Here is a 25,262-nt window from a genome sequence, read left to right on the forward strand (position 1 = left end):
GTTATTTGAGCAAAAACAAATTCATACAATTAACATTTTATATCCACAAATGCAAGATTGTAGGAAGGAGTGTATCATCATTTGGCGAATATAAACCAACTCATGCTTTTCTGGATACGCCTGGATTCTGTTTTGAGATTATTTCGCTCATTATAGAAATGACCTTTTCACGAGAAACCACCCGAAGCTGAGCGGAAAAGCTTTCTAAGCAAAAATAAAATTTCGTCCCTTTAGTGACATAAGCACGGTTACAAGTAACACTAGACCATTCACACCATAACCCCTTGTCCTATTAATTTCCCCTTTTCCTTTTGATCCAGCCATTGTATCATAAAGGTAGATTAAGACAATATTCATAATTTACGCATTGGCATTACATTTAATCGGTTTAAATATTGTCCACTTGATGGCGCAGTAGAGCAAATGAAGTTCCACGGATCTTTGGCTCATGAGTGGAGAAATTGGATAGAAAGACCATTTGATTTAAATTGCTGAGCTAATTTTATTGCTGTATGAAACCGAAAGGATAAGTTCAGTTTTTAATGTGTATTTCACTGTTTACTAAACACACGTAATCTGTAAAACTGCATGACCAATTAATTACTCAACAAGACAAACTATAACACAATTACAGCAAAATCAAACAGACTATACATTTAAGAAAAGACACAAAAGGAAGTTACACAAATTAATTGGGGAAATAATACAGGGATTGAGGCGTTATCCAAAGTGCATCCCATTCTGTCTGGTATTCTTCACTGTTTGGGGCAGAAGAGCAGGAGGGTTCTTGAACTCCCAAGTTGCTCTTCCTCGTTGGCTTGCTGAAGCTGGACTGATTGACGGCAGACCAACGATGACAGCTCCGAAAGCTCTGAGCACATTCTGGAAAGAACAGGAACATCTGAGTACTTAAAGTTAAGACATCTTTACATCATGAAAACTGAAGAACACACCAAACAACGCTTGATCAATTCAACAGTTCAGATGGAAGAACATGTCTGATTTCCATTTGTAAAATCTGAGTCTAGTAGGTCAGAGCAGCAGCTTTACAATTATGTACCATTTTTTTGCTAACTAGTCTCTTACAATTCTAACATAATTTTCATGTTGAAACAAAACGTTACAGTATTTATATTCTGGGTATAAATACTTTTGCAAGGGACTGCACCATGTTATGAGTGTACCTACCCTGAAAGCTGCTGACTGATATCCTTTGATATTGTTTTAATTTCCCTGAGGCACTCTAAAGATGTGCTGTGGTCCAGATGGTCTCCCTGTGTGCAGTCCTGCAACAGCATCTCTGTTTCTTTCAGGCAAACTTCAGCTTTTTCTAAAGACGGCAATAAAAAGGGACATAAATATTATAGCATGTAGTGGTAGTTTATATGAAACAATTGAGTTAAATCTTGATATCCAACTCCCTTATAAAGAAAAACTCCTAGTTTGTGTTTATTTGCAGACAATACAATAAATGTAGTAAGAATTGTTCCATGTCACTTTACGTTAGTTATAAACATTGTAACAACCTAGAAATTCTTTTCCATCCCCATTTATGTAGAAATTCTTCACAGGCAACTCATGACGAGTTGAATCAACAGCTGCAGCAAAACACTTGTAGTCCTTTGTGAACTGATTGGCTGCCTCGGCCACGGGTGTCAGGATATCAATCTGAAGGGAAAATATAAAAAATAAAATAAATTATAAATTGGCCCATTAGTTAAAGTGCTATTGCTGATACAAAAGCACTCATCATTTACAAATGGAATGCTTACAAAGATATGATGCATTAACAAAAAGCATATGTCTTCAGTAACTTACACTATTGACAATTAGCTCATCAATAAAATAAATTTTGCATTGGCAAAAAATATTGAGCTCAACTAACAATTAATTTACAATATTGGCACAAATAGATCTGATCAAACAAAGTAAGGTAATGCAAATAACTTCATGCTTTGAGCTTCTGTGCAATTGGTGTTTATATTTACTACAGTGCAGCTTTAAGAAACAAAGCCTTTATTTTGCTGATGCTGTACCAGACTTACAGTACAGACCAAAGGTTTGGACACACTTTCTCATTGACTTCAATGAGAAGGTGTGTCCAAACTTTTGGTCTGTACTGTAGATCAGCCTGCAGTAAATGGACCATATGTGTAGAAATAAATCAGTTTATTTGGTGATCATCCAGAGAAGCCAGTTCTTCTCTCTCCATAATACAAATAATCTTCCTTAAAAATCTTAATTTTTGTTTAATAAATATATAAATGACACCAGTCCTTTAAGAAGCAACTACAAACACATTCATTAGGCATTCCCAGGCTAATGCTTATTATCTGGTTTTTTTTTTGAGGTCCAACCAGTCAATCCCCCCCATCCCCAAGACTTAAAACATCAAAAAATGTATTGCATGTTCTAATATGTACATTAGAACCAAACATATAAAAAATGAAAGAACTACAAGATTTCTTCATTTATGCATCACTACATCTGTCAATAATACATAGCAGGTCTTTGTCAAAATTAATAAAAGAAAATGTGTCAAGTATACGATCTTGATAGATGCGAGAATAACTCAAAAATGGGAAAATATTCAACAATTAGTTATTGGTGCACTTACCTGCAAGTCTAAGAGCTCATTCAGTTGTTTCTTCTTCTCCATTAGAAGATATTGGTGCTTTTTCTCCTTAACTCTCTTATGCAGTCTCTGTTCTTCTTCCATATTTAGAAGGAGCTTTGCCCCTGCCTCAGCTTTGAACTTTGCAGTGTTACTCTCCATCTAGTAAACAAAATTTTCAAAAAAATTGTTTTTCCAAGAGAAAACATGATATACATTTGTATGTTATGTTCACATTAAGGTAGCTTTATTCAGACAGTGTAAACCAGTCTTACCTTAGCTGTTAGATAGGCTAGAAGAAATGTTTGCATTTCTACAATCTTCTTCTCACTCTCTAGAGTTCTTTCAGGCTCCTTTGCATTCTCAGTCACAGTTTTATCTTTGAATTATGGTTCAAAAATACCTTATTAATTCACAATTCAGTTCTGAAAGGAAGTCATGACATTGCAAAGTTGTTTTCTATTTACCTTTAATGACTGAAATATCAAAATCTGGTCGAAAACAGTGACCATCCGAAAAAGTGGACTGCAGGACACTTTTACCAAGGAAGGATGAATCAGTTTTGCATGTCAGTGTTGCTTTAAGAAAGCGAAAACAATATAACCAAAATTAATTTTAAGACAACTTATTTTGTATAAATTGTATTTTCCTCAAGAAAACAGAAAAAACAATCATGGCAATGTAACTGTTATTCTTATATTTTAAGACTCAAAACCTGACATTTAATAACATTAATGAAAACCCAAAGCAACCCATAAAGATAAACTTACATTCTGCCAGTGCTTGTGGGGTCATTGAGCGCCTTGTTGGAGCGCCCACCTTTGGTTTTACAGCGGTGGGTTTGGATGAGGAAGGCCCAGACAACTCATTGGTCAGTGAGTTGCTCTTTAAAGGTAGAATATGAAAAATCAATTGATCGTAGGAAGAAAGAAAAAGAAAAAAACAGCAAGACAGTCCAGTTTACAATAGGATACATCAAGGAGAAAAGCAAATTCACTACTGTATTATTTAAGAATATAGCCACTCCAATGTACATGCAAAGCATCATACATCAGTGGTCTGCCATGTAAAAAAAAACCTTAATATGTTTCAATGCAACAAAGATAAATATAGACAAATTGCTTTACCTTTGAAAGAGATGTCTTCTCAGCAGATTGTAAATATCGAGACTTGACAATAGTCCCACTTGCTACAAATCAACAGACAATAAATGTATTATGAAGTTATTTTTAAAGAAAGATTATGGTTCCTAAAGCAGATGATATATAATATGCAGTTTTATTTAAAGTGTAACTAGATCATAAGAAATACATTATATGATCACTTGTAACATTAAGATGGTGAAACTTCTCATTACTTGCTTATAGACCTCAAGTTAATTTATCAACATAATTAAAACTGGTATGGGTCTTGTGTGTCACTTTTCAAGTTCAGTTTGTATGTCCTTTTATGCCTATAATTTGAACATATATTTTTTGGCAGTTTCTCAGCTGAACATTATATACAGGAAAATGGTCAATTTGAGATTTAAATGTTTTATGAAAATATTTAAAATAGCATTTAGTTTGTCACAGCAATCAAAGAAGGGGAACAGATATTTAAACACCTGAAAATGGTTGGAACATAATAACTCGATCCACTGACAAAACATTAGGTGCATCAATAGGTATAAAAAGAGCATTCCCTGAAGAGGGAAGGCACTTCACATGTGTTAATGTAGATCAATCAGTGATGCTAAAGTAAAAACAAACTTCCATGCAAAGGATAATAACAAAGCCAGTATTTTCTCCATAATCCCTAATTCTTTAGACAATGTTATAAGAGTGTTAACCCTGTAGAAGAAATCTCTGGATGTCAAGTAACAATCAAGAAATGTGCCTTAAGTTAAAGATCAACACAAAATTGAAAAGTTAGTATTCATTATCTAGTCGACACTAACTTAGCAAAGCTTGATTTTAAAATTTCTAACACTAAGACTTTGTAAATCAGCACTCAATTATCCTAATAAATATATATTCATTAAGGCACAGGTTGAGAACTTTGCGAGCTTTAAACTTTTGGTTAAAAAAAATGCTTAACATAGCTTGATAAGTACTGGTCAAATTTAAAATGGTAATATGAAATTGTTTTGAGGAATTTATCTCTAGGTTGTCAGTAAGCGATATTAACAAGAGCAAAAAAAAAAAAAAAGATACAATGTGATTTCAATCCTAAATGAAGAAAACAACACCACCAAAACAATATATTTGTTGAATTTAGTTTTGTTTACAAACTACAAACTGAAATACGGACTACAGTGTGTAAAATTAACAGTTTGTTTTTCCATACTCTATAGACGTGGACATGATGAAAGCAAATCTTATTTCAAAAGCCTGCCTATGAACCCTTTCGATATATAGGCCTAAATGACGTTTCTGAATTCACTACACTAATGTAGATTTGCTCAGAACATCTGATAACTTACATGACGTCAGTCATCTATAACGAACATAAGTGCATACTTACATTTACCAGTTTTCTTCCCATCTGCAGTGTTATTGGCTTTTACTCCATTATTGGCACATTTTGAACTGAAAACAACAAACAATTGCTGTCATGAATGGCAACTTTGTACATGAAAGCAAAAATCCCTTAACTTATCTTTAAAAGGGTAAACTATTGAACCCCATGTCCCTTTTCCTGCTCGGCTTAAAGATATTATGATACTTGAAACGGCTGAACAACGTCATATTTTTTTTTCTTCATTTTATTCACCACAAAGTCAGAAGCCAAACAATCGGTATACTAGAGCATACTCACTTACGACGAAGAAAACGACTTTATTAAATACCTGTTTGCATCAGTGGACGTATTTTTCAAATTATTTGGCGCTGAAGACGTTCTTCTGGAAGCCATGTTTTGAAGTGAACCGCCCGTTCCTCTGCTTTATAGTCCGTGAGGAACACAAGCACCCTACTTTCGTTCCGTGGGCGGGAACATTTATCTGATCAGATCATTATCTCGCGATGGCACGCCACAAATTACTGTTAATGCAGTTTCGGAGTTCACATTTCAACAAAAAAAAATAGCAGATCGAAAAATTTATTATGATAAAGCTACTAAAATCATAATAAAAACGTGTTTGGATGTTTCCAGTTATATTTTTTAAAGTGCATTTTTTGTAATGACGAGCATATTTCTTTATATATCGGTTTCTTTACATTTCATGTATGTAATAGTTTCTGTATTATTGAACAGTTTCCTAAATCTAATGTAGTATAATATTAATATTTATCCAATACTCCCTCATCCGAACATTTTAATTCTGATTTTATTTGATTAAATAATTGATCACGTCTCAAGGAAATTAGGCCTACCATAGCTGTGGAATGTTTTGCCCTAAAAACAACTCTTTTCAGGATGACAGCCGATTTATGAAGCACTAGATGGGGATGTAAAATTGGTTTAATCCAGAGGAACTGGACCTGTGTGCTGTGCGAGTGACCGGTGTTGATCGAGTGTCTGTTCACAAGTAGCCTACTTGGTGATTTATTTTGTTTTAGGAACCAGTTCCCACATTGGGACTGCCCTTCCCCTGCTGGTAGGCCCCAGTACTGTGTACTTCCCTTCCTATTGTGGTTCTTTGAATTTTACTGCTTTTTAAAACATGGAACAATAAAATGAACTATTATGGTGGAATGAAGTCTTGTTCTCATTGGTTACGAACCTTGCGTACCTTACCTATTTCCTTGGGCGCAATTCCCAAGGTGGTGCTATGACACCCTCTGGTTACCCTGCTTTGAAGGGCAGAGTAGCAGCTTCATACCCTCGTGTTGCCACAATGCTATGCACAATTGATCTATTGGTTCCTGTTTTGTTTTTTTCAGAATCAGTAAGTAGAATAATTTTCTGCAACCACAATAAAATGAACAATATTTGTGGAGAGCATAAAGAGGGGCTGGAGCAGACAAAAAGGAAAACAATCAACCTCAGCCCATGTTGCATGTACCTGCATACGTTCATCTTTTTCTGAGTTTAATGCCGACTTGTGTGCAAGAGTCTTAGAGCACATTATGGATGCTGATCCCACCTAAGACCAACCTGGACAATAGGTAGGACAACGGGGATAATGTGGGTGTGGTACTGGATGGCAAACACGACTACTGCTCTACATGGTCTTTACAAAAAAGAGAGGGATAAACCACTGAGTGGAGAACTAAAAGTAAGAGATGAATGTCGTAAGTATAAACCTCATGGAACCTCAAAATTAAGAACTGTATTTTAATTTTGTTTGTGATTTTTTTTCCTCAACAATAATTGACATCTCTGCTTGCTTTCATGTGTTCATACTGTATGTCTTGCATTTTTGTGTGTTAGAGGCATTCATACCCTACATTAATCTATGGAAAGTCGGATCTTATCGCATCTCTCCCCCTCCTCACAGAGTAATAAAGTCTTGAAGTCAGCAAGTGTGTCTGCACACTTGCTATCCGTCTCTCACCACCAGGTAATGCAAGAACCTGTATTGCAATGGACAGTAACTACTCTTGGTGGAGGTGATATAAACAGAGCAGACTCTTTTTGGGTTAGTTGGTAAAAAAAAAAAAAAAAAAATAGCCGTTTTATGGATCAAGTGACTCTCATTTGCAATTTTCAGAAGTGAAATAACCAATCTCTGGTTGATGAGTTGAAATGAACAAAGAGAAGTGCATGTTGAAAGATTGTGTTAGAAGAAGACATTTAGCACCTGAATGAAAGTCCTTGTCTCAGTCTGGAGCCCACCTCTCTGGTCTTTCTCTGTCCTGTGAAACTCTGACGTCTGTTAGAGGATTTTTTTTTTGTCAGTGTGACCTTACTGATACTCTTTTCGAACACATATGAGAATGGGGGGAAACATATTATAGTATTTAAATTTTTCAAAAAAGCTTTATACTCATTGAAGACTATGCATCATGAGTGTACAGCCCCTTTCCTCAAAAGCCTGAGGAGTTTCAGATGCGTCTCTTCAACACAGCTGATTCAACTACTTCCTCAACATGTCAAAGTTCTGCAAAAGGCCTGCTGATGAACCATAATTTGATTGAGATGTATTAAACCAGGAAAGAAAAAAAAAAAAAACTAAAACATGCTGGATACCGGTTCTTGAAGGCTGACTTTGTAGACCACTGCCATACATGATTACCCCTCTCACAACCTCACACCCACACACTTATGGACACAATGCTACTCTCTCTCCTTTTTAGGAAGCAGCTACTCATCATGCTTTCAGCCTGTCTGGTCCACGTAGCACACTGGGAATGCTTTAAATATACAAAGTTTATTTCCAGGAAAGTCAGCAAGTAGTGAATGTCCAGTTAAAATGTTCATACAATTACATTGCTGTTATCCGTTCGTTCGTCCGTCCGTTCATCCATCAGGGGTATACCTATTTCCAGTAGTCATTATGTGAACGATGCCTTACATCCTGAACTGGCCAATTCAACCTAACAGCTCAGTTTTTGGGATTTAGGGAGGAAGCCAGAGTACCAAGCGATAACATGAAACACATGCTTTAGTTGACAGAGAAATTAAAATGAAATCCTGAAGGATAATGTCCAACCACAAGTTCATAAGCTGAAGCTTCAGTGGAATGGCTTTATGCAGCAGGATGATGATCTGAAGCATGCTAGAAAGCTCCTCTCTGAAGTGCTCAGTAGTAATAATAAAAACAGAAGGGGGGATTAAAATCCAGATTTTAATCCGATTGCAATATTGTGGTAATGCAACTTGTTTCCTACTGAAAGGTGACCCTTACGGCTCACAGATTCCATCACATAGCTCGGAGCCAAGCTTTCCAAAGTGTGCCCATTGCTGCTCACTTCCTAATTGTGTAATTACAGCACTTATCTTAACAGGATTTGACAAGTTTGTGGTGTTTGCTTCTGTGGATATTTTTTTTTCAGTCAGCACTTTAAGCTACGGGATTTCCTGCATGTCTTGGGGGACAAATGCAAAAAAGCACATTTAATTCTGCTAAAAAACCCCCCCAAAAAACCAGAACTGATTTGAAAATTTAAAAAAAAAATTCAAATCAGTTTCAATTTCAATTTTCAAATTTGTGCCAGATACAGCACAAAGAAAATTTGTGTGCCGTATCTGTGTTAATAGACCTATGAGAAGCTTCACAAATGAAAATGAGCAGTGGATGAGCATGAATGTGTGTGTCTATGTGTGTGTGTGAGAACCATGTACGCTGCTTTAGCAGGGCAGTGTAGCGTGCAGTGCAGGAGCGAGCAGAGGCGGCCCGGACCAACGCAGCTCCAGCACCCTGGTAATCCCTGCGTTTTCAGGAGCCCTGGCCCGTACTTGATTAGCTTGAGCAAGAAAAAGGTTATGCGCGCTCTCATGTGTTTCTCTCGCCCTCTCTGTGTCTCCCTGTCTCACTACCTCATTCCTCCCCTCTTTCTCATGCCCCCTCCCCTTCTCTGCGTCCCCTGGAGCCACATTGTGAATGAATGGACTCTAAGTGTTTGCTCAGCAACTTCATCTGTTCCTCTCACTCTCTGTACTTCTCGGGATTTTTTTTCTGTTTGAGAACTTGCTGAGCTGATGAAGAGACAGAAGTAAACCTAGCATTAAACTGGAGTAGACACAGGGGTTTTTGCACTGCTGGCCACATTTATAGGAACCACTGGTAAAAATGTGTATAAAAATTGTCTCATTGCTCTAAAATAATCTCACAAGGATTTTTAAAAACCCAGTGTTTATTTTGAGTACATTTATTCAGTTTATGCATGGCAGGTTTTCAGAAAAATCACTTTAAAAAACTTTTTAAAAATATGTAGCTTTATGTTATTAAAACTAAAGTTTAATCAGTAATACTTTTAAAAACAAATCTGTATCAGATCATGATTTTTTGGTTAATGTCAAGTTGTCATAATAAAGACATTTTGAATAATGTCAACTTTGTATTAAAAGTGTCATGATTTACCGAATGACACTTTATGGCAATAGTCATAAATATTCATGAAGACTTGCTCATGTTCATGACGGGTGTTATGTTATGCTTTTTCACAACCCATCAAATAAAGTGTTACCGTTAATGTTAATCACAAATGTCAAACATTGTAGCAATAAAAAAATGCAGCCTGGAAGCTGATATATCTAGGTGCAATGTTATCTGATTTACTGGTGTTTGCAAACTGGCCAATCCAGGAGCACCACTAATTTTCCATGTCTGTGATTGGTTGTATCCCAATTGTAAGAGCAGAGATAAAAATGACAGTTGATGTTAGTCTCTGTAGTAGTGCTAATTCAATATCCATTGTGTACATTAATATATTAAAGTAAATTTGGATTTTGAACCAAAAATTATTCTCTGTGCTTTAATAAGATTCCCAGGGTCTTTGGTAGCATCACAGATCCTCTACCATACTTAACAGTGCGAATGAGTCACTCTTCCAAATAGTCATCCTTTGTTTTATGGTTGCTTGCTTGTGAATGCATAGCTCAACTCTGTGACCAAAGCAGATGATTCCAGTTATAGTCCATGCAGATTTTAGCTCAACCATGTTTGCAAGTATGATGATAGAACCTCATACTTGAGATAATAAATACAGTACCGCTTTCAAAACAATTCTCAATTTCTGAATTTTTGCTTCCTTTTTTAAATTTGATTGAAGAAACTCACTTTTGATAAATCTGCATAAGAAAGGACACACTGCAAGTTTGTGGTGACAACAACAAACATGAGTGGTTGAAAAGAATTCTACAGAGAATCAGAAGGAAGAAGTGTGAGGAAGCGAAAACACCATATGGTACAGAACATGACTGAAAGTCTGAATATCTCTAAATTTTGGGGCACAGCTTGGACTATAGGTGACATTTGCTTTTCATTAAAAATAATTTCATGGGCTCATCTTATTGTCAGCAAATAAGCAGATTTTACATCATTCTGTAATCTACAAATTACAATTTGAGATTCTCCAGACACTCATGGACAACTCCAGAAAGGTTTTGTAAAGACAAAAATAATTTTAGAAATTAAAAATTTTACATTCAGCTTGATGTTTTCAGAAACTTAAAAAGTAATTCACTTTAGAAGTATTACTATGGCTTTTACAAATACAAAGATGCAATTAAAGATTCTGGCAAATGGATTGTATTTTGTAGGGCTAGAAATGGTGTCGTCCATAATTCTCTACCTTATCTACCCCACAGGAAAACAGCAATTTCCATTCTATTTAAACATCTACTTTGTTGTCAGAAGAACATTCTGATGCTAAATTTGTCTGCAATGTGAAAAGTAATGGAACCATCACTATCTGAATAGCTATAGCAGAATGTTTGTTCCATTTATGGGACCCAGAAACAAATATTGTCCTGAAAGGTGTATGGAGTCAGTGCTGGGGTGGCAGGGCGGTTCAGGAGGGGATTAACAAGAGGCCGCAGACCCTGAGGCAGGGGTCCTCGTTTCCTGGCCTGAGCCCCTGTTTGTCCTGCCTGACCTGGCAGCTCTGGGGGCAGATCCCGCCTAGATACATCCCTGCTCCCACGCCTGTCTGAAGCTGTTAACCACTGGCTGTGAGTAGCTAGCTGGGCTTAGTTATGTCTGAGCTGCAGCGTGGTGAGAAGGGGAGGGGGTTCCAGTTATCTGTGGGATGGGGTTGCCAGCTTCTGCGTGTTGGTAGAGGATGGGTTGTGGTAAAACAGACATCTGCCAGAACTATAGGAGGTGATGATTAATATCTTCTCTTTGTCTATGAGCAACTTTTATTCGCAGCAGGATTGTTCAAGAGGAACATAATTACTTTAAAACTTGTGGACAACTTTCTTTAAAATCAACTTAAGTGGAAGATAAGTCAACATGAGAATCAAATGAAGTACCATGTAAAGGAGAATAACACCTTTTAGACTTTTTGTCTTTTTTTTTTTTACATTTCAAGAAAGTACATTAAATAAAACAAAAGATTCAAAGTGTGTTTTTTTTAACTTATTTATTTAACATGAATTTGACTTGATCTAATCCCTTCCATCAACCATCAAGCTCTATCTCTTTGTTTTGTGTCATCCTGCTGGAAGGTGAACCTCTTTCTTCAGTATCAAGTTTTTTTCTAGTTACTTCCAGGTTTTCTGCTCTTCTTTAACATCCTGTCAGTTCATGTGAGTGGCTATGTCTTGATTGGCTTGCAGTTCTGCTATACTCTTTCCTGTGATGCTGTGATGTTTTCCTCCTTGGAAAAATGCCGAGTAACCTAAATCTGCTTTAAACATCTCCTTAACTCGACCCCTGGCCCTGTCTGCTGCGTTCCTTTGTCTTCATGGTGCTGTTTGTTCACTGATGTTCTCTAACAAAATTCTGGGTTCTTCTTAATTCTGACACACAGGTGGACTCTGTTTAAAATTTGGGTGAATGGTGGCTGCCCCAAATTTGATTAAAGGTGCATGAAATAACTGTGTTCTAAATACAACGTGCTTGCAATTGGATAAATTGTGAAAAAGTTAGACCATTATGAATACTTTCCCCCAACATATTGCATGTAGCAAATTACACTCATTCAGCATGAGATATCTTCTGCTTTTCACCAATTCTTCAGAAGATATCTCATTTGGTGTATAGATGTTGGAGATTTAAAGTTTACCATTTGATTTGATAGTTGGGATATTTCAGAAGATATTTGGTGCGTCTCTATATATGTGGTGTCTCAAGTGTATCCTCCAGAGTTTTTTCCAGTCCTTGGTCATTAAAATACTCACTTACTGAAATCAACTTAATACAATAGTTTGTTTAATTGTGGCCCTACCTTGTTGTGCTCTGTCTTTGCATCCCAAGTTGCAGATCTTACAATGCTGCTGAAAGCCACGCAAACAGCTTGTAGTTCTCTGTTTGCCTAAATAATCATAAAGAAAGACCATGGCTTTCACAGTGCTTAAAGGGTGTTGTCTGACTACCAACTGTGTGCACAACACTGTTTTTACTTCAAAATCCAAAAGACAACATGTCTCCTCATCTCCCAACTGGGTTGTTTGATTATCGCTCTCCAAAAATGAAAATGAAATGCAGGGATATTTTTCTTTCCTTTCTCAAAAGCTTGGATAGCTCAATTGCTTGTTTTCAGGGGGTTGTTATTGTTTTTCAATTGCTGGATAGGCTGCAGATTTTGGAGTAGCCTGGTGCAGCTCTGTGAATGTTGTTTCTGCCTTAAGCATACAGACAGCAAGTCAGTGAAAGGCCAAAGAACAGCAAAGTTACAGACACAGAAGAAGGTTCGGCAGTGATGTTTGTGTCTGCAACTAATTATTAATTTGTTCAATAAATCTCAAAATTGCACACACCCTGTTTAAAACTGGTATTTTGTGATGTTAGAAAAGATTAGGGGAGGATAAATTATTTAAAAACTATTTCTATATTTATTTATCCTGCCAAATTCAAGTAAAAGTCAACTACGCCCAACTAAAAATAAATAGTTGATGTTTTTTTTATATTATAGAAAAAATATGAAAATAAAAGGTAATTTCAGCAAACAGGATGCCGAAGTGTACATATTTCTTCACCAATACTGTGCTGAAGTATTTTGGAGTTTGGAGGTGACATCCAGAGAATAAGATTTTTTTTTTTTTAAAGAGAGGGCAAAATATTGCCAAGTCAAAATGTGGGAACTATGAAATTTCCATCAATTAAATCTTCTACTACACACAAATGATACAAAAATAGTGATGAAACCTTCAAAATATGTGCTTACATTTAAACCTTTCGCCTGCAACCTATAGGTGTCATTTATTACCTCAGGGTTAACTTTAGCATGTTTGCGAGTTTCACTTTGAAAGGTGTCACTAAGCTGGCTAAAGCTGGATTCAAACCTAAATTATTTAAACTTTCTTAACCACAGATCTGGTGGTTGTTCTATACATTCAAGAAATTGATTTGTTTTTATATGATTCCAGTTAAATAAGCGTATTATCCCTGTTGCTGGGAAAATTACACAATAAGTTACAGAGACTAAGCTAGGATATTCAGTGAAATTATGATCAGAAGGTTTTGATTGGACTGAAATAAGTAGCTTAGTTTGTAGAATGTATGAAGTATTAACATTTACAAACTTATACTTGATTACAGTTCTATTAATCTTAATAGATCATATTCTAGAATATAGATTCTAGAATATGAATCTATATTTTTAGGTTCTGCATTTTTTTTTATTTGAGGAGTCGAGAAACTGTTATTTTAATTCAGGAACTTTAAATATTAAAGACCGGCTGCTCAAATCAGTCGAAATCTACTACTCGGACAGATAAAGTCAGTTTTTGGTGGGTGGGTTGTAAGTCCTCTTTCATCAATCGTCACTGTGTGGACCCAGTGGCGTCACTCCTGCCCAGTCTTATAAAACTGTCAACGCCTTTCTCTCACCTGTACTGACACACACCATCCCAAACAGCGGAGTGAGGACTCGCTTTGGTAACAGAAAGGAGACTGTCTGTCTTAAAATACGCACCTCCTTGAGCCATCCAAGGGAATTTTCCCCATCTGATCGTTTCGATACAAAGAAGGTTCTCCCGTTTATTCGTTTTTTTATGACTCTGGCAAATTATTCTTACTTCTCTGGCATGTGCAACATGACCGCAGAGCCCTCGCCTGCAGAGGCAAGCCCCGATGTCATGTCTCCAAATGTGAGCTTGGACTCGTCGCTGCCTCCGCCGCCACTGATGCTGCAGGCCCGGCCTAAGGACAACATTCTGATCAAGTCTGAGCCCCAGGGGAGCAGCCCCAGCGCGGAGGACGGAGGCGCAGTGGGCCACACAGAGGAGCACCTACCCACAGGCAGCCGCCGCAGGAAGAGGCCGGTCCAGAGAGGAAAACCTCCCTACAGCTACATCGCTCTCATCGCCATGGCCATTGCCAACTCCCCCGAAAGGAAGCTCACCCTGGGGGGCATTTATAAGTTCATCATGGAGCGGTTTCCTTTCTATAGGGAGAACTCCAAGAAGTGGCAGAACTCAATCCGCCACAATCTGACCCTCAACGACTGCTTTGTGAAGATCCCCAGGGAACCCGGCAGGCCGGGCAAAGGCAACTATTGGACTCTGGATCCAGCTGCGGAGGACATGTTTGATAACGGCAGCTTTTTAAGAAGAAGGAAAAGGTTCAAGCGCACAGATGTGAGTACCTATCCGGGTTACATGCAGAGCTCCAGCGCCTTTACGCCAACCACAATGGGGAGGCCGTCATACCCCAACACGCTGTACGCCGGGATCGGGTCAGGCTATGGTTCCCAGTTGACAGCCACATCTCCACATCCAGCCATGATGCATCACTACCAGACCCCCTCGGGGGTCGGCCAGGGGCAGCCGCGCATGTTCAGCATCGACAACATTATTAGCCAGCAGACTGTGGTGCAGGGCGGCCCGGTGGGAGAGCTCAGCACCCAGGCACTGGGTCTGAGCGGCGGTGACCTGGGCTCCATGACCTCCAGCTGCTCTGTAACCAGCACCGATCCGTCAGCGTGTTTCCAGAACCAGACTGTGAACCCAGCGGCGACCATGCTGGGCAGAAACAGCGGAAACCTGACCTCCAATCTGGCAACAGGGTACCCATACTCCGCTGCCTCTGCCTCTCCTCCGAACCTGCCCTCGATGAGCCAGGCCGGGTTCTCCCCCGGCGGCTCTCAGGTGTACTGTTCGAGTAACAGACTGTCCCTACCTGCTCTGCGTCACGGCTCCTGCGCAGAGCACACGGAGCAGCTCCTGGGCCTCCCGAACCCCATGAACTCCTACAACAACAGCTACATGAGACAGGGCAACTTTACAACAGGATTAGAGAGGTATATGTGAGATAATATGCTCTTAGGTAAAAGAAAATTTGCAGAGACCGTACGCGTAATAAATGCGAGTTTGTTCCATTGTGGAAGAATTTTAAAACATTCATATTTAAAGAGGTACAAAGCCATCTATATCCGTTTGAAACATTCCATCTCTAACAATAAAAAGTTAGAGATTGACTCACTTTCTTCATAATTCACGTTTCAGTTTGTTTGATTAAACGTTTCCTTCTGTTTGTATGTGTAAAAAGCTTGATGTAGCTCAAGATTTTAAGATTTTAAAAAAAGTGTGATATTTGCTGGCAACCATGCCGCTGGAAATAAATAATTCCTTTTTGTAAATGAATTAAATGTGTCCCTGGTTTGTTTAGGGTGTTTTTATTTTATTTTTTATTTTGCTTTTCATGGAATGTCAGTCAGGAACTTGCTAAAACAACCACAATCACAAAAACAACCACAATCACAAAAACAAACAAAAACAATCACAATTGCAAACGCATGCACTGACTCTGAACAAGATTGTGAATGAATAATGATGATAATAAAAAATAAATAAATAAATAAAAAAGCTTACATCTGACCAGTTTCAACATAATCTGTTAATATAGCGGCATAAAGATTTAACAATATTTCAAAAAAAATAAAAAATGTAGTGGGTCAAATTTCACTCATCAACTAAGTGCATCCTTGATAAATTATCTTTTCCGTTCGTAGCCCCACTCCCCGCTCCCTAAAATAATTATAACAATAAAAGTAATAAAATAAGATAAAAGTTAGAAAAAAATGCAGTACAAATGAAAAAAACAAAACATAATATACATAATAAAAGTTCAATTGCAAAATGCACGTCATAAATAACCATAATTTATGGTAATAATAATATCGAAATAATGATGCAACCAGCCACAAGACATAATTTCTCTGATTCAACTTTTTTGTCTCTTAGTCCGATAACAACAACAACAACAACAACAACAATAATAATAATAATAATAATAATAATAATAATAATAATAATAATTTCCTCCACAACTTGAGCAATTTACACATTTTAGCCTCGAGATGGCAGCAACAATAAGATGTTCATTGGTTTCGTCTTACTTTTTTCTCAGGAAACTATTGCTGAGCTGTTGCTATATCTCACAGACATAGAACACGGATAGGTTGTCAAAAATCTGTCAATGAAAGTGTTTTCTTGTTGTAAGCCAAAGTGCCTCCAGAGGTCAACATCCGGGAGGGACGCGGGGATGGAGGAGGCGGATGGGGTATTTTGGATGCTCAAACGTGGTGCAGCAAGAAAAATAAAAATGGAGAATAAATAAGTGAATAAATTGAATTCACTAGTCGAGACTTACCCATGTTTAACATTTTGTTAGTTTATGTGTAGCCTACTGTTTTCTTGTGTTGCAGCTGAATCCCCAATTCCTCAAATATATTATTTTGTTTTTGTTCTTTGGCCAAATTTTATCTTGCATTTTATTAAGAGATGCACAGCTATTTAGCAAAACATATAAGTTTCAGAAATTTGACTGGAAATTGTGGATTTAAAAAAAAAATCTCTCTTTTGGGATCCAAATCGTAAAAGACACAGAAGCCAATTTATCCAATGGATTTTTTGCTTTGAGTTCACCAGCAGGTGGCGCGTAAACACCACAAACTACAGCAAGCTCATTCGGAGCGCTACTGGTAACTCCATGAACATCCACACTTCTGAAAAATAGTAAAACCAAGACACTCGGATTCAGTTTTCAAATAGTTTAATCAAATACATGTAAGTAAATATTTGTTTTAATCCTTTCCTTGTAGAAGTTCAACTATAGAACGACAGGTGACTTTTAGTGATATAGGCTATGACAAGTCAAAATATAACATATCGAGGTTGTGGCAACTATTTCAGTTATTGAAAGCAAAACACATTATAGACAGTATCGATCGTTTATAACAAAATTTTTGAAAAAAACAAACAAACAACTTATTTATATGCATGGAAACAAAAAATAGAAAAAGAAAAAAAAAGTAACGTTTCAGGGAAAAAAAATAACCCTTCAGTGTCTGTTTTCAGACTTTAAACAGTCAGTTATGACAACAACACACAATGAAATAGGATCCGGCATCTCATATTTCAATTGAACTCGATTTACCGGTAAAATATTTTTCAGACAAAAAGACAACAAAAGAGATAAACAAGCGAATAATATCCAGAAACAATGAAAAGCAGAGGATAGCTTACATGTAAAAACTCTTATACATAGGACGTGTTAATATTGTGCTGCCTGATCTCCTATTAGTGCGAGCCTGAATGGAAGCATGACGGATAACAGCTCAGTCTAACGAATGAGAGGAACCCGCAAATATTGTTCTATCATCTGCTGACGTTTCATTCCTGATGAAACATCATCTCATGAGAAACAACTCGGAGCATGTTGCAGCGTCTATAATATCCCATTTGCCTTTTTACAACTCATGCAAATGGATGATTGTCTGCCTTGTTGAGAAGGAGACAGAGAAAAGCGACTTGGATATTTCACCTGTCAAGTAGCAGCAGGAGTCAATTCCTACGTGGCGATGAACGTTTGTTTTTGAAATAACATTAATGATAAGAATTGTTTGTGTGAAATCATTAATGTTATGTATGTAGTTATTTTTTACTTTTTCTAAGAAGGGAAAAACTAATTTATGTTAATAATAAAGGTAAGACAATACAACAACAATTCACACGCATGTAATTATCTATATAGCAAGCGTTTTCAGTAAGTTATAAACATATAAGGAAAAAAAAAATCTACTCACAGACAAGACGTATTGACCGAGTATGGAAAACATCGTTCTTTTTTTCCCTTTTTTAAAAAAGGAAAATCAGATAATAATAATAATAATAATAATAATAATAATAATAATAATAATAATAATAATAATAATAATAATAATAATAATAACTTTCTCTGCAAATAAATAAATACATTTACGAATAGAATGAATCCATTCTAATTAGTTTGATTTGGTTGTGATTACCTATTAAAAACAGATTAAATCAGCAACGTCGAATATTTTCCAGGTTTCAGTACGGTCTATATATTTCTGCAAGTCTTTAAGAAGTAAAATTCAGGCAGATTTCGTTAACCCACGTTATTTTAACTGTAATTATTCCACTTGAGTTTTAGAGTTTTACAAGTGCATATGACCCACAATGAGAAAACAGTGATTTTACAATTTTTGGGTCGCGAGTTCAGTTCTTTTTTATTATTACTATTTGAACGGCAAAAAAAAGAAACATTGATTAATGTCAAATACAAATACAAATAATACTTTTTGGAAGAAAAAAAAATCTGTCCAGTTCCTGGTAACTGTGACTCAAAGATCACGTGATCGGCGTGCTCCTATAAATACCATTTGAAAGCTAAGGAGGATAGTGTGACAGTCCGACTGGATACCTCTCCAAACCCGTGCGTAAAACCTCTTTTGGAAAGACATTCGGATACCCAAAAGTAGTGTTTTGACTGAAAACCATCGCATCTGAAGAAAATACAAACTCTGACAGCTATCGGTGGAAGACATTGACTGTATCTTTGGCTGACTTTTTTACACGAGTGCATCAGAATTTTTTTTTTTTTTTTTTAATGAAACCACCCTCGGATGCAAAGGCAATCTCCAGATTCGCAGGTCAATAAGATTTATGTGTCTCTTACCTTTTGTAGCTATGTGTGCATTGACTCGTTGGAGATAAAGTGTCCACAATAATACCTTTTTGTGAGGGGGGGAAAGGGAAGGGGTGCGCGCGCTCTCGCACTTCAGCCTTACCAGAAAAAGGAAGAAATCTGGGAGAGACGAGGGAAGAGAAGTTGCGTCTCCAAGGATGACTTTAGGGACGGATATGTCCGACAGCTCTGCATTGTCCGAAGATGTAGACATTGATGTGGTCGGAGGGGACATATCCGTCGGGAAAGACGGGAAATACATTCACCACGAGTTCAACTTGGACAATGACTCGGACGATAATTACTCCCAGAGCGCGGCGGAGAGAGGTTCCTCTCCGGGGCTCAGCAGCTCCGACTGCCCGTCAGAGCCTCTGGGATCCGGCGCGGAGTCTGGGACCTTGATCGGGGACAAACCCCGAAAAAGTGCACTTGTGAAACCCCCTTACTCGTACATCGCTCTGATCACAATGGCCATCCTGCAGAGTCCCAAGAAACGGCTCACGCTCAGCGAGATCTGCGAGTTCATCAGCAACAGATTCCCTTACTACCGGGAAAAATTCCCTGCGTGGCAGAACTCCATACGCCACAATCTTTCCCTAAACGACTGCTTTGTGAAAATCCCACGGGAGCCCGGTAACCCGGGAAAGGGCAACTACTGGACCCTGGACCCGGACTCCGCAGACATGTTCGACAACGGGAGCTTCTTGCGCAGGAGGAAGCGCTTCAAGAGACACCAAAGTAACGAAATCCTCAGGGACTCCGGCGGCTTTCTGCCAGGGTTCGGATACGGGCCGTATGGATACAACTACGGACTCCAGCTGCAGAACTTTCACACAGCCCACAACCCTTTCCACCCGCACCACACCGGCGGATCTTTCCCCTTCCCCAACGCCCCCTGCACCTTGCCTTCACCTGCATCCATATTCCCCGCGCCGCATCACTTGCCCTCCCTTCTAGGGACCGACCTGAGGAAGCCCTTTTACCCGCAGCTCAGCCCGTCCCTGCCGCCTCTAAAGACGGACTCCAGCTCCACAACGAGTCGGCCCTCCTTCTCCATTGACAACATCATAGGAGCGGCCAACTCCAGCGGCTCTTCCTACAGCGCGCAGAGCAGCAGCCAGGCTCAGATCCTGGCCATGCTCACCCCGGCGCTGGCCTCCGCTTCCAGCCACCTGAACATTTCCCAGGAGGGCCTATTCCAAGCAAGCCCGCAGAGTCAGACTTTTCCCACCAAGACCTCCAACTTGAACACTTGCCCTTTCTAAAAACTGAAAAAGTGAATAAGAAATAATAATTGTGACGTCGTCCTATGTGAAGGTAGGATGAACATTTTTGCTGCAGAAAGAAAGAAAGTAAGAGAGAGAGAGAGTTTGTTTCGAGCTCTCTCGGTTTCCTAACAATGTGAGAGGAGACTTTATTTATGCGATGTAAATATATGTGCATAACACTGAGAGGCGGACAACTTATGAAAGATCATAAAAAACAAACACAATGCAGGCCTGCAAGTCCCGGTCTGCGGTCCTCATTTAGAAGGTGATGGGATTTAAAATAAGAATCATAATAATAATAAAAACTGATATTTTAACATAAGTTAAAGTTGTCACCAACGACCAGTGGGGCTTATTTCCATTTTTTTTTATAAATATAACTGAGAATTTAATTATGATTTATATTGTGTTTATTGTAAGATAGTGGCACTATTGTTGTTGATATCTAGAAGAAAGACGGCAATCTCAGGTTTTTACTTAGAAAGCACATGAAGACGAAAGGGGGGTTTCTGACTTTACATAGAAAAATCACTCCAATCTCCAGCAGTCCTCCTTCTACATGGTGAATTTGTGGCAATATCGTTTCCTGTTGTCAGTGGATACATATAGGTTGCGTGATTGACTCTCTCAACCTTTTTTAAATTGTTCGTTCCTCCCTATATTTACAGTTGAATCTGTGAAACATTTGTCTTGTGTTGCCAATAGCTGAGCACCTAAATGTTCATAGGTCAGTTCTTTTTTGTTGTAACGACAAGAATAATAAATGTTTGTGAGTTTAAGAAACAAAAACTCTTTTTTTTTTACTTTAGTTTTTCTGCATTCAAAATTACAAGACATTTAAAAAATCTTAAAGAGCAAACGAGAGCTCGCAAACTTGTCTTAAACTTGTCTACTTTTCTTTATCATTTTTTTTCTCCTTCAAATGAAAATTCTTTGAAGAGGTTCCAAACTATGGGATTTATTTGAAATCACGTTCACGACCCAGATTCTTTCCCATTTTTGCGTATGTTGTTAGGGATTTCCCAAAAAATAAACTGCCGCTTAATGTTAGTGGAAGGAAATGATTAATGTGTTAACGACAACATTAGCAGCTGAAGCTTGCACTAAATTGATGTCTGGGTATGAACAAGACACATAATTCCCCTTTATGTGTTTCCACATGTTGATGTGCACAAAATTGGAGAATATCACGCAACAGTGGGCAAGTATATTCCTCTTGTGTGGCTGTTACTCGTTTGTAAAAGGACCAGCGACTTACAAAGGCTCCCCCAAATGAATGGGAGGGGGGGGGAGACGTTACAGCGAGCCTCGGCACTCTGTAATTGAAAGTGAACAAGGATATCCCCACGGTCTTTGGGGGCTTTCGTTGCTAATTTGTAACAGCATTTTTCATCGGGCTCTCTAATCCACAATAATGCAGCTTTTTTTTTTTTTTTTGCTCGTTTGTTGATGTTGTCAGCGTGGACCCCTGGCCCAGGGGACTGAATGCGCACACAGCGAGCGGTCCAGCCACACACATATAGGCTCTGAAAAGCAATCTTCTCAAAAGGCCCTCGGTTTTGCTCCGCTTTCATGCCATCCGTGTTGTCATATAAAAAGAAGCAGTGGGACTCGTCCTGCAACAGACAAACAGGCCTATTGGTCTTTTTCAAACTTGTTGGACCACATGTTTCCATACAGAGGGGAGGCGCAAAGACCCTCCCCATTATTTAGGAAAAATGGCTGAATTAGTTTGCGGGTGTTTTGACAGATGATTATGGTGGATGAAGGGGTCTTTGAAACGAAAACCAACACATGACCACGTTCTTTATCCGGACCCGGGCCTTTTGTTTCTTTTCTACTTCTCTTGAGCTCGTTAGCGGGACTGAGTGAAACCGATGAAAGTCGAGAACGGATTTGAGGGAATCATTTTGATTAGCGCCTCTCCTGCCCATGCCCTGTAAATGGATGTTCTCCATGTACAATTTGCAAAGTAAATGGCCTGGAAAAAACATTAGCAGACTATTAAGTTCTTCCTCTGCATAGGGAGTCATTACGCACCGCATCAGACCATTAAGATCCACATCAAGCGCTTGTAGGGGTGGTTAAATATTTTAAGAAGGAAAAAGAAAATTGCAACACAGGCTGGAGCAGATGCACACACTACGGATCAACCACCAAAAGGGTTCAAAGCGTGGCACACATTTGAAACAGACAGTTTGACAGTGAGCTCACTTGATTTTCTGCTCAAATGCACATGAGTCCAGAACGGAAACTCGCTGGTTACCCATCAGGCACACCCGGGTCACACTCATCCGCCCTTCTAATGTTCCACATACATGCAAGCGGGACATCATCCGTTGATAAAATCGTCATAAATATCGTGCTTTCCACGCCGTTGTCACTCGAGGACCACCCACACCAGCATCAGCACCAGAGAGCATCCTGATTTAGGTACCGCAGAGACATTACTCATTTTTTTCCCCTCTTTTAATAAAGAACTGAGTGATATGTGAAGTGACAGCCAAATGACTCAACAGTCACTATAAACACGTTTATAAATTTCAAGGCAATTCCCATCTTTTTTCTAACTGCTTCCATATGCGCAAATTGGGCGCTACACCCGCGATTTGAGCCGCTGTAATTTATTGAGAGACGTCAACGAGATTTAGCTCTTACAACGCTATTTTACAAATTCAAAGGATCTTTAAGAGAAAAATACTACCAAAAATACCGATTATTATTATTATTATTATTATTATTATTATTATTATTATTATTATTATTATTATTATTATTATTATTATTATTATTAATGCATTCATAACATTAAGCCAATCTATGCTTGTTGATGTCGGTGCCCTGTCAATAATAACCTCACTTATCCATTGATTTTAATTTTCATTTGCAGTTGTACCAGGTAATTTAATTAATCAATATAATATAATATAATATAATATAATATAATATAATATAATATAATATAATATAATATAATATAATATAGTCGTTTTTAAATTTTAAGGATGCTCCTGAAATTTGGACATCTTTCTAAAGTGAAGCATCGTGAAGATTCAACTGAGAACATAAGCTGAGCATTTTGACCTTTTTCGCATTAAATAAAACCATCAAACCTGAAAACAGGATGACTTACCCAGAACAAACTTATTACTTAAGAGTTAAAATACTAAAAAAAAAGAAAGATACTCATTCTTTATTAATCTAAATGTGTCTAAAGCACCTAGCGCACACACACTCTCACTTGTATACTAATGGTGAATTTTGTTGCTTTCCCAACATGTGGAGCAGCTTGACAAGTGGGTCAACCTAAAATTGTGTAATGTGTGTGTGTGTGTGTGTGTGTGTGTGTGCGCGCTCCCCCCCTCCCCCCCACACACAAAAAGCCACCACAGAACAATCTTGGCACGGTCCGTTCGGCCTCCCGCCCGACTCTCCCCCCACCTATCCCGGCCTGGAGGAGAGGCGAGCGGCATCTGCAGCTCCCCTATAAATCAGCGCAGCTCCCGGTCTCCCTGCTCAGCCCTGTGTTTTTCCAACGCGCAGAGGAATCCTCTGCTTAATTAATTTAGAATGTGTAAATAAAGTGAGGACAGTGACCTCTCCGTCATCTCTGGAAGCACAATATTAACTCTGGACCATCTTTGCCCTCGCTCTCTGGCTCCTATAGTAATGCAGACATTAAAAGAACACCTGCTGCAGAAAACAAGGAGCAGGGGCCGGGGGCCGGCGCGTGTGCGGCTACATGCACACGCACAAGAAACTTTCATGCTTTATTGGGTCAGGAGGTATCAATGACAATGTTAGTGGTCAGAGAGGACAACTATATATAGCCTATATATATATATATATATTTCACACTTCTGCAATGTAAGCTGTTTGGACCTTGCGTTGTACGTTTTTGGCATCAGTTGATATCGCATATAAGTTTGCATTCACAAAGTTACCTTAAGAGGATTTTAAGACTAATAACATCAGCATTGGCGGGCGAACAAAATAATAATAATAAAAAACATGTCCTAAAAAGCACAAATAATGGAACTAATGAACAAACTCGAAGATAAAATAGTGTAACAGATAATACCAGTTAAAAAACCAGATTTGTTTGGAGTCCTAAAAAAAAACAAAATAATAAAAAACGAATAAATATCTGTCCACAGAAGTTAGCCAAATGATTATTTCATCTCACGTAATCAACCTTTTGCCATAATAAGAACAAGACACAAAACACACAGACAAAAAATAGGAAAGAGTCTGACCAAATAGAAAGAGCAGTTTTTTTTTTTTTGTTTTTTTTTTCAGGTTTTTGTAACTATTTCATCAATAAAAACAAAACAAAGCTCAATAAATAAATAAATAAATAAATAAAACAAAACAAGAAAACTAAAATGCCCAAATATTAAACTATATTTTTACTAACGCAAAAAAGAAAAAAGCGAAAAAACCCTATCGCTTCCCGCAAAATACGCACGATTAGTATTAAGCTAATTCTTAATTTAAATTTAAAAATACAGAAGAAATGCAACAGACAAAAACAATGGGGGGAACTTGGGACATTAGCATCAGAGCTATATTACACCCATGCGCCAGTAGACATAAGTGGGTAGATGTGTATTGACCATGAGGGACCAGGCATCCCGGAACATTACACATTCACTCACTGTGCCATTATCTAATTAAACTAAGCCAGTTAAATTAGGACCTGCTGGCTGTTCCGCATAACCATTTCCCCTCTCTAACCCCGTTCCCGCCTATCTCTCCTCCCTCCCTGTTGGTCATCGGTCTGTCTGTGGGGCGCCTCCATCCATTGGGGCTTACAGTGAAGTCTTCACTGCAGCACTTTTCCTCTGTGCGGCTTTTGATAGAGGCGCGCAGCTGCTGCAGGAAACTCTCACACCACTATCGGCGCTATGAT

General features: G+C 38.3%; 3 protein-coding genes across 4 annotated transcripts; 2 read left to right on the forward strand and 1 right to left on the reverse strand.

The window, feature by feature from the left end:
* Window positions 1–477: 477 nt before the first annotated feature.
* haus8 (HAUS augmin like complex subunit 8) lies at window positions 478–5,593 on the reverse strand. 2 transcript variants are annotated; one of them, XM_028026652.1, is made up of 10 exons: window positions 5,445–5,593; window positions 5,126–5,184; window positions 3,742–3,803; window positions 3,385–3,499; window positions 3,082–3,192; window positions 2,890–2,993; window positions 2,618–2,776; window positions 1,527–1,668; window positions 1,189–1,330; window positions 478–882 (listed from the first exon to the last, which is right to left on the reverse strand). In XM_028026652.1, exons 1-10 carry the CDS (start codon window positions 5,507–5,509, stop codon window positions 756–758), a joined length of 1,086 nt encoding a protein of 361 aa, XP_027882453.1. In that variant the 5' UTR covers window positions 5,510–5,593; the 3' UTR covers window positions 478–755. The 2 variants fall into 2 exon arrangements, with proteins under 2 accessions (XP_027882453.1, XP_027882452.1); XM_028026651.1 differs by having other exon boundaries at window positions 5,120–5,184.
* An 8,550-nt stretch (window positions 5,594–14,143) lies between these two features.
* Window positions 14,144–15,400, forward strand: foxe3 (forkhead box E3). Its single transcript, XM_028026647.1, has one exon. It carries the CDS (start codon window positions 14,144–14,146, stop codon window positions 15,398–15,400), a length of 1,257 nt encoding a protein of 418 aa, XP_027882448.1.
* A 3,375-nt stretch (window positions 15,401–18,775) lies between these two features.
* Window positions 18,776–21,139, forward strand: foxd2 (forkhead box D2). Its single transcript, XM_028026650.1, has one exon. The coding sequence runs from the start codon at window positions 19,241–19,243 to the stop codon at window positions 20,345–20,347; it is 1,107 nt and encodes a 368-aa protein (XP_027882451.1). The 5' UTR covers window positions 18,776–19,240; the 3' UTR covers window positions 20,348–21,139.
* The last annotated feature ends 4,123 nt before the right edge of the window (window positions 21,140–25,262 follow it).

Source organism: Xiphophorus couchianus, chromosome 9, assembly GCF_001444195.1.
Source record: "Xiphophorus couchianus chromosome 9, X_couchianus-1.0, whole genome shotgun sequence".
NCBI classification, from domain to species: domain Eukaryota; kingdom Metazoa; phylum Chordata; class Actinopteri; order Cyprinodontiformes; family Poeciliidae; genus Xiphophorus; species Xiphophorus couchianus.

Bases quoted from the DNA above. Each gene is read 5' to 3' on its own strand.
- foxe3 (XM_028026647.1), top strand. From the start codon at position 14,144: ATGACTCTGGCAAATTATTCTTACTTCTCTGGCATGTGCAACATGACC.
- foxd2 (XM_028026650.1), top strand. From the start codon at position 19,241: ATGACTTTAGGGACGGATATGTCCGACAGCTCTGCATTGTCCGAAGAT.
- haus8 (XM_028026651.1), bottom strand. From the start codon at position 5,509: ATGGCTTCCAGAAGAACGTCTTCAGCGCCAAATAATTTGAAAAATACG. The intron at 5,185-5,444 runs GTATTTAATAAA...TGTTGTTTTCAG, and splicing joins ACGTCCACTGATGCAAACAG to TTCAAAATGTGCCAATAATG. The intron at 1,669-2,617 runs GTAAGTGCACCA...TTTTCCCTTCAG, and splicing joins ATGAGCTCTTAGACTTGCAG to ATTGATATCCTGACACCCGT.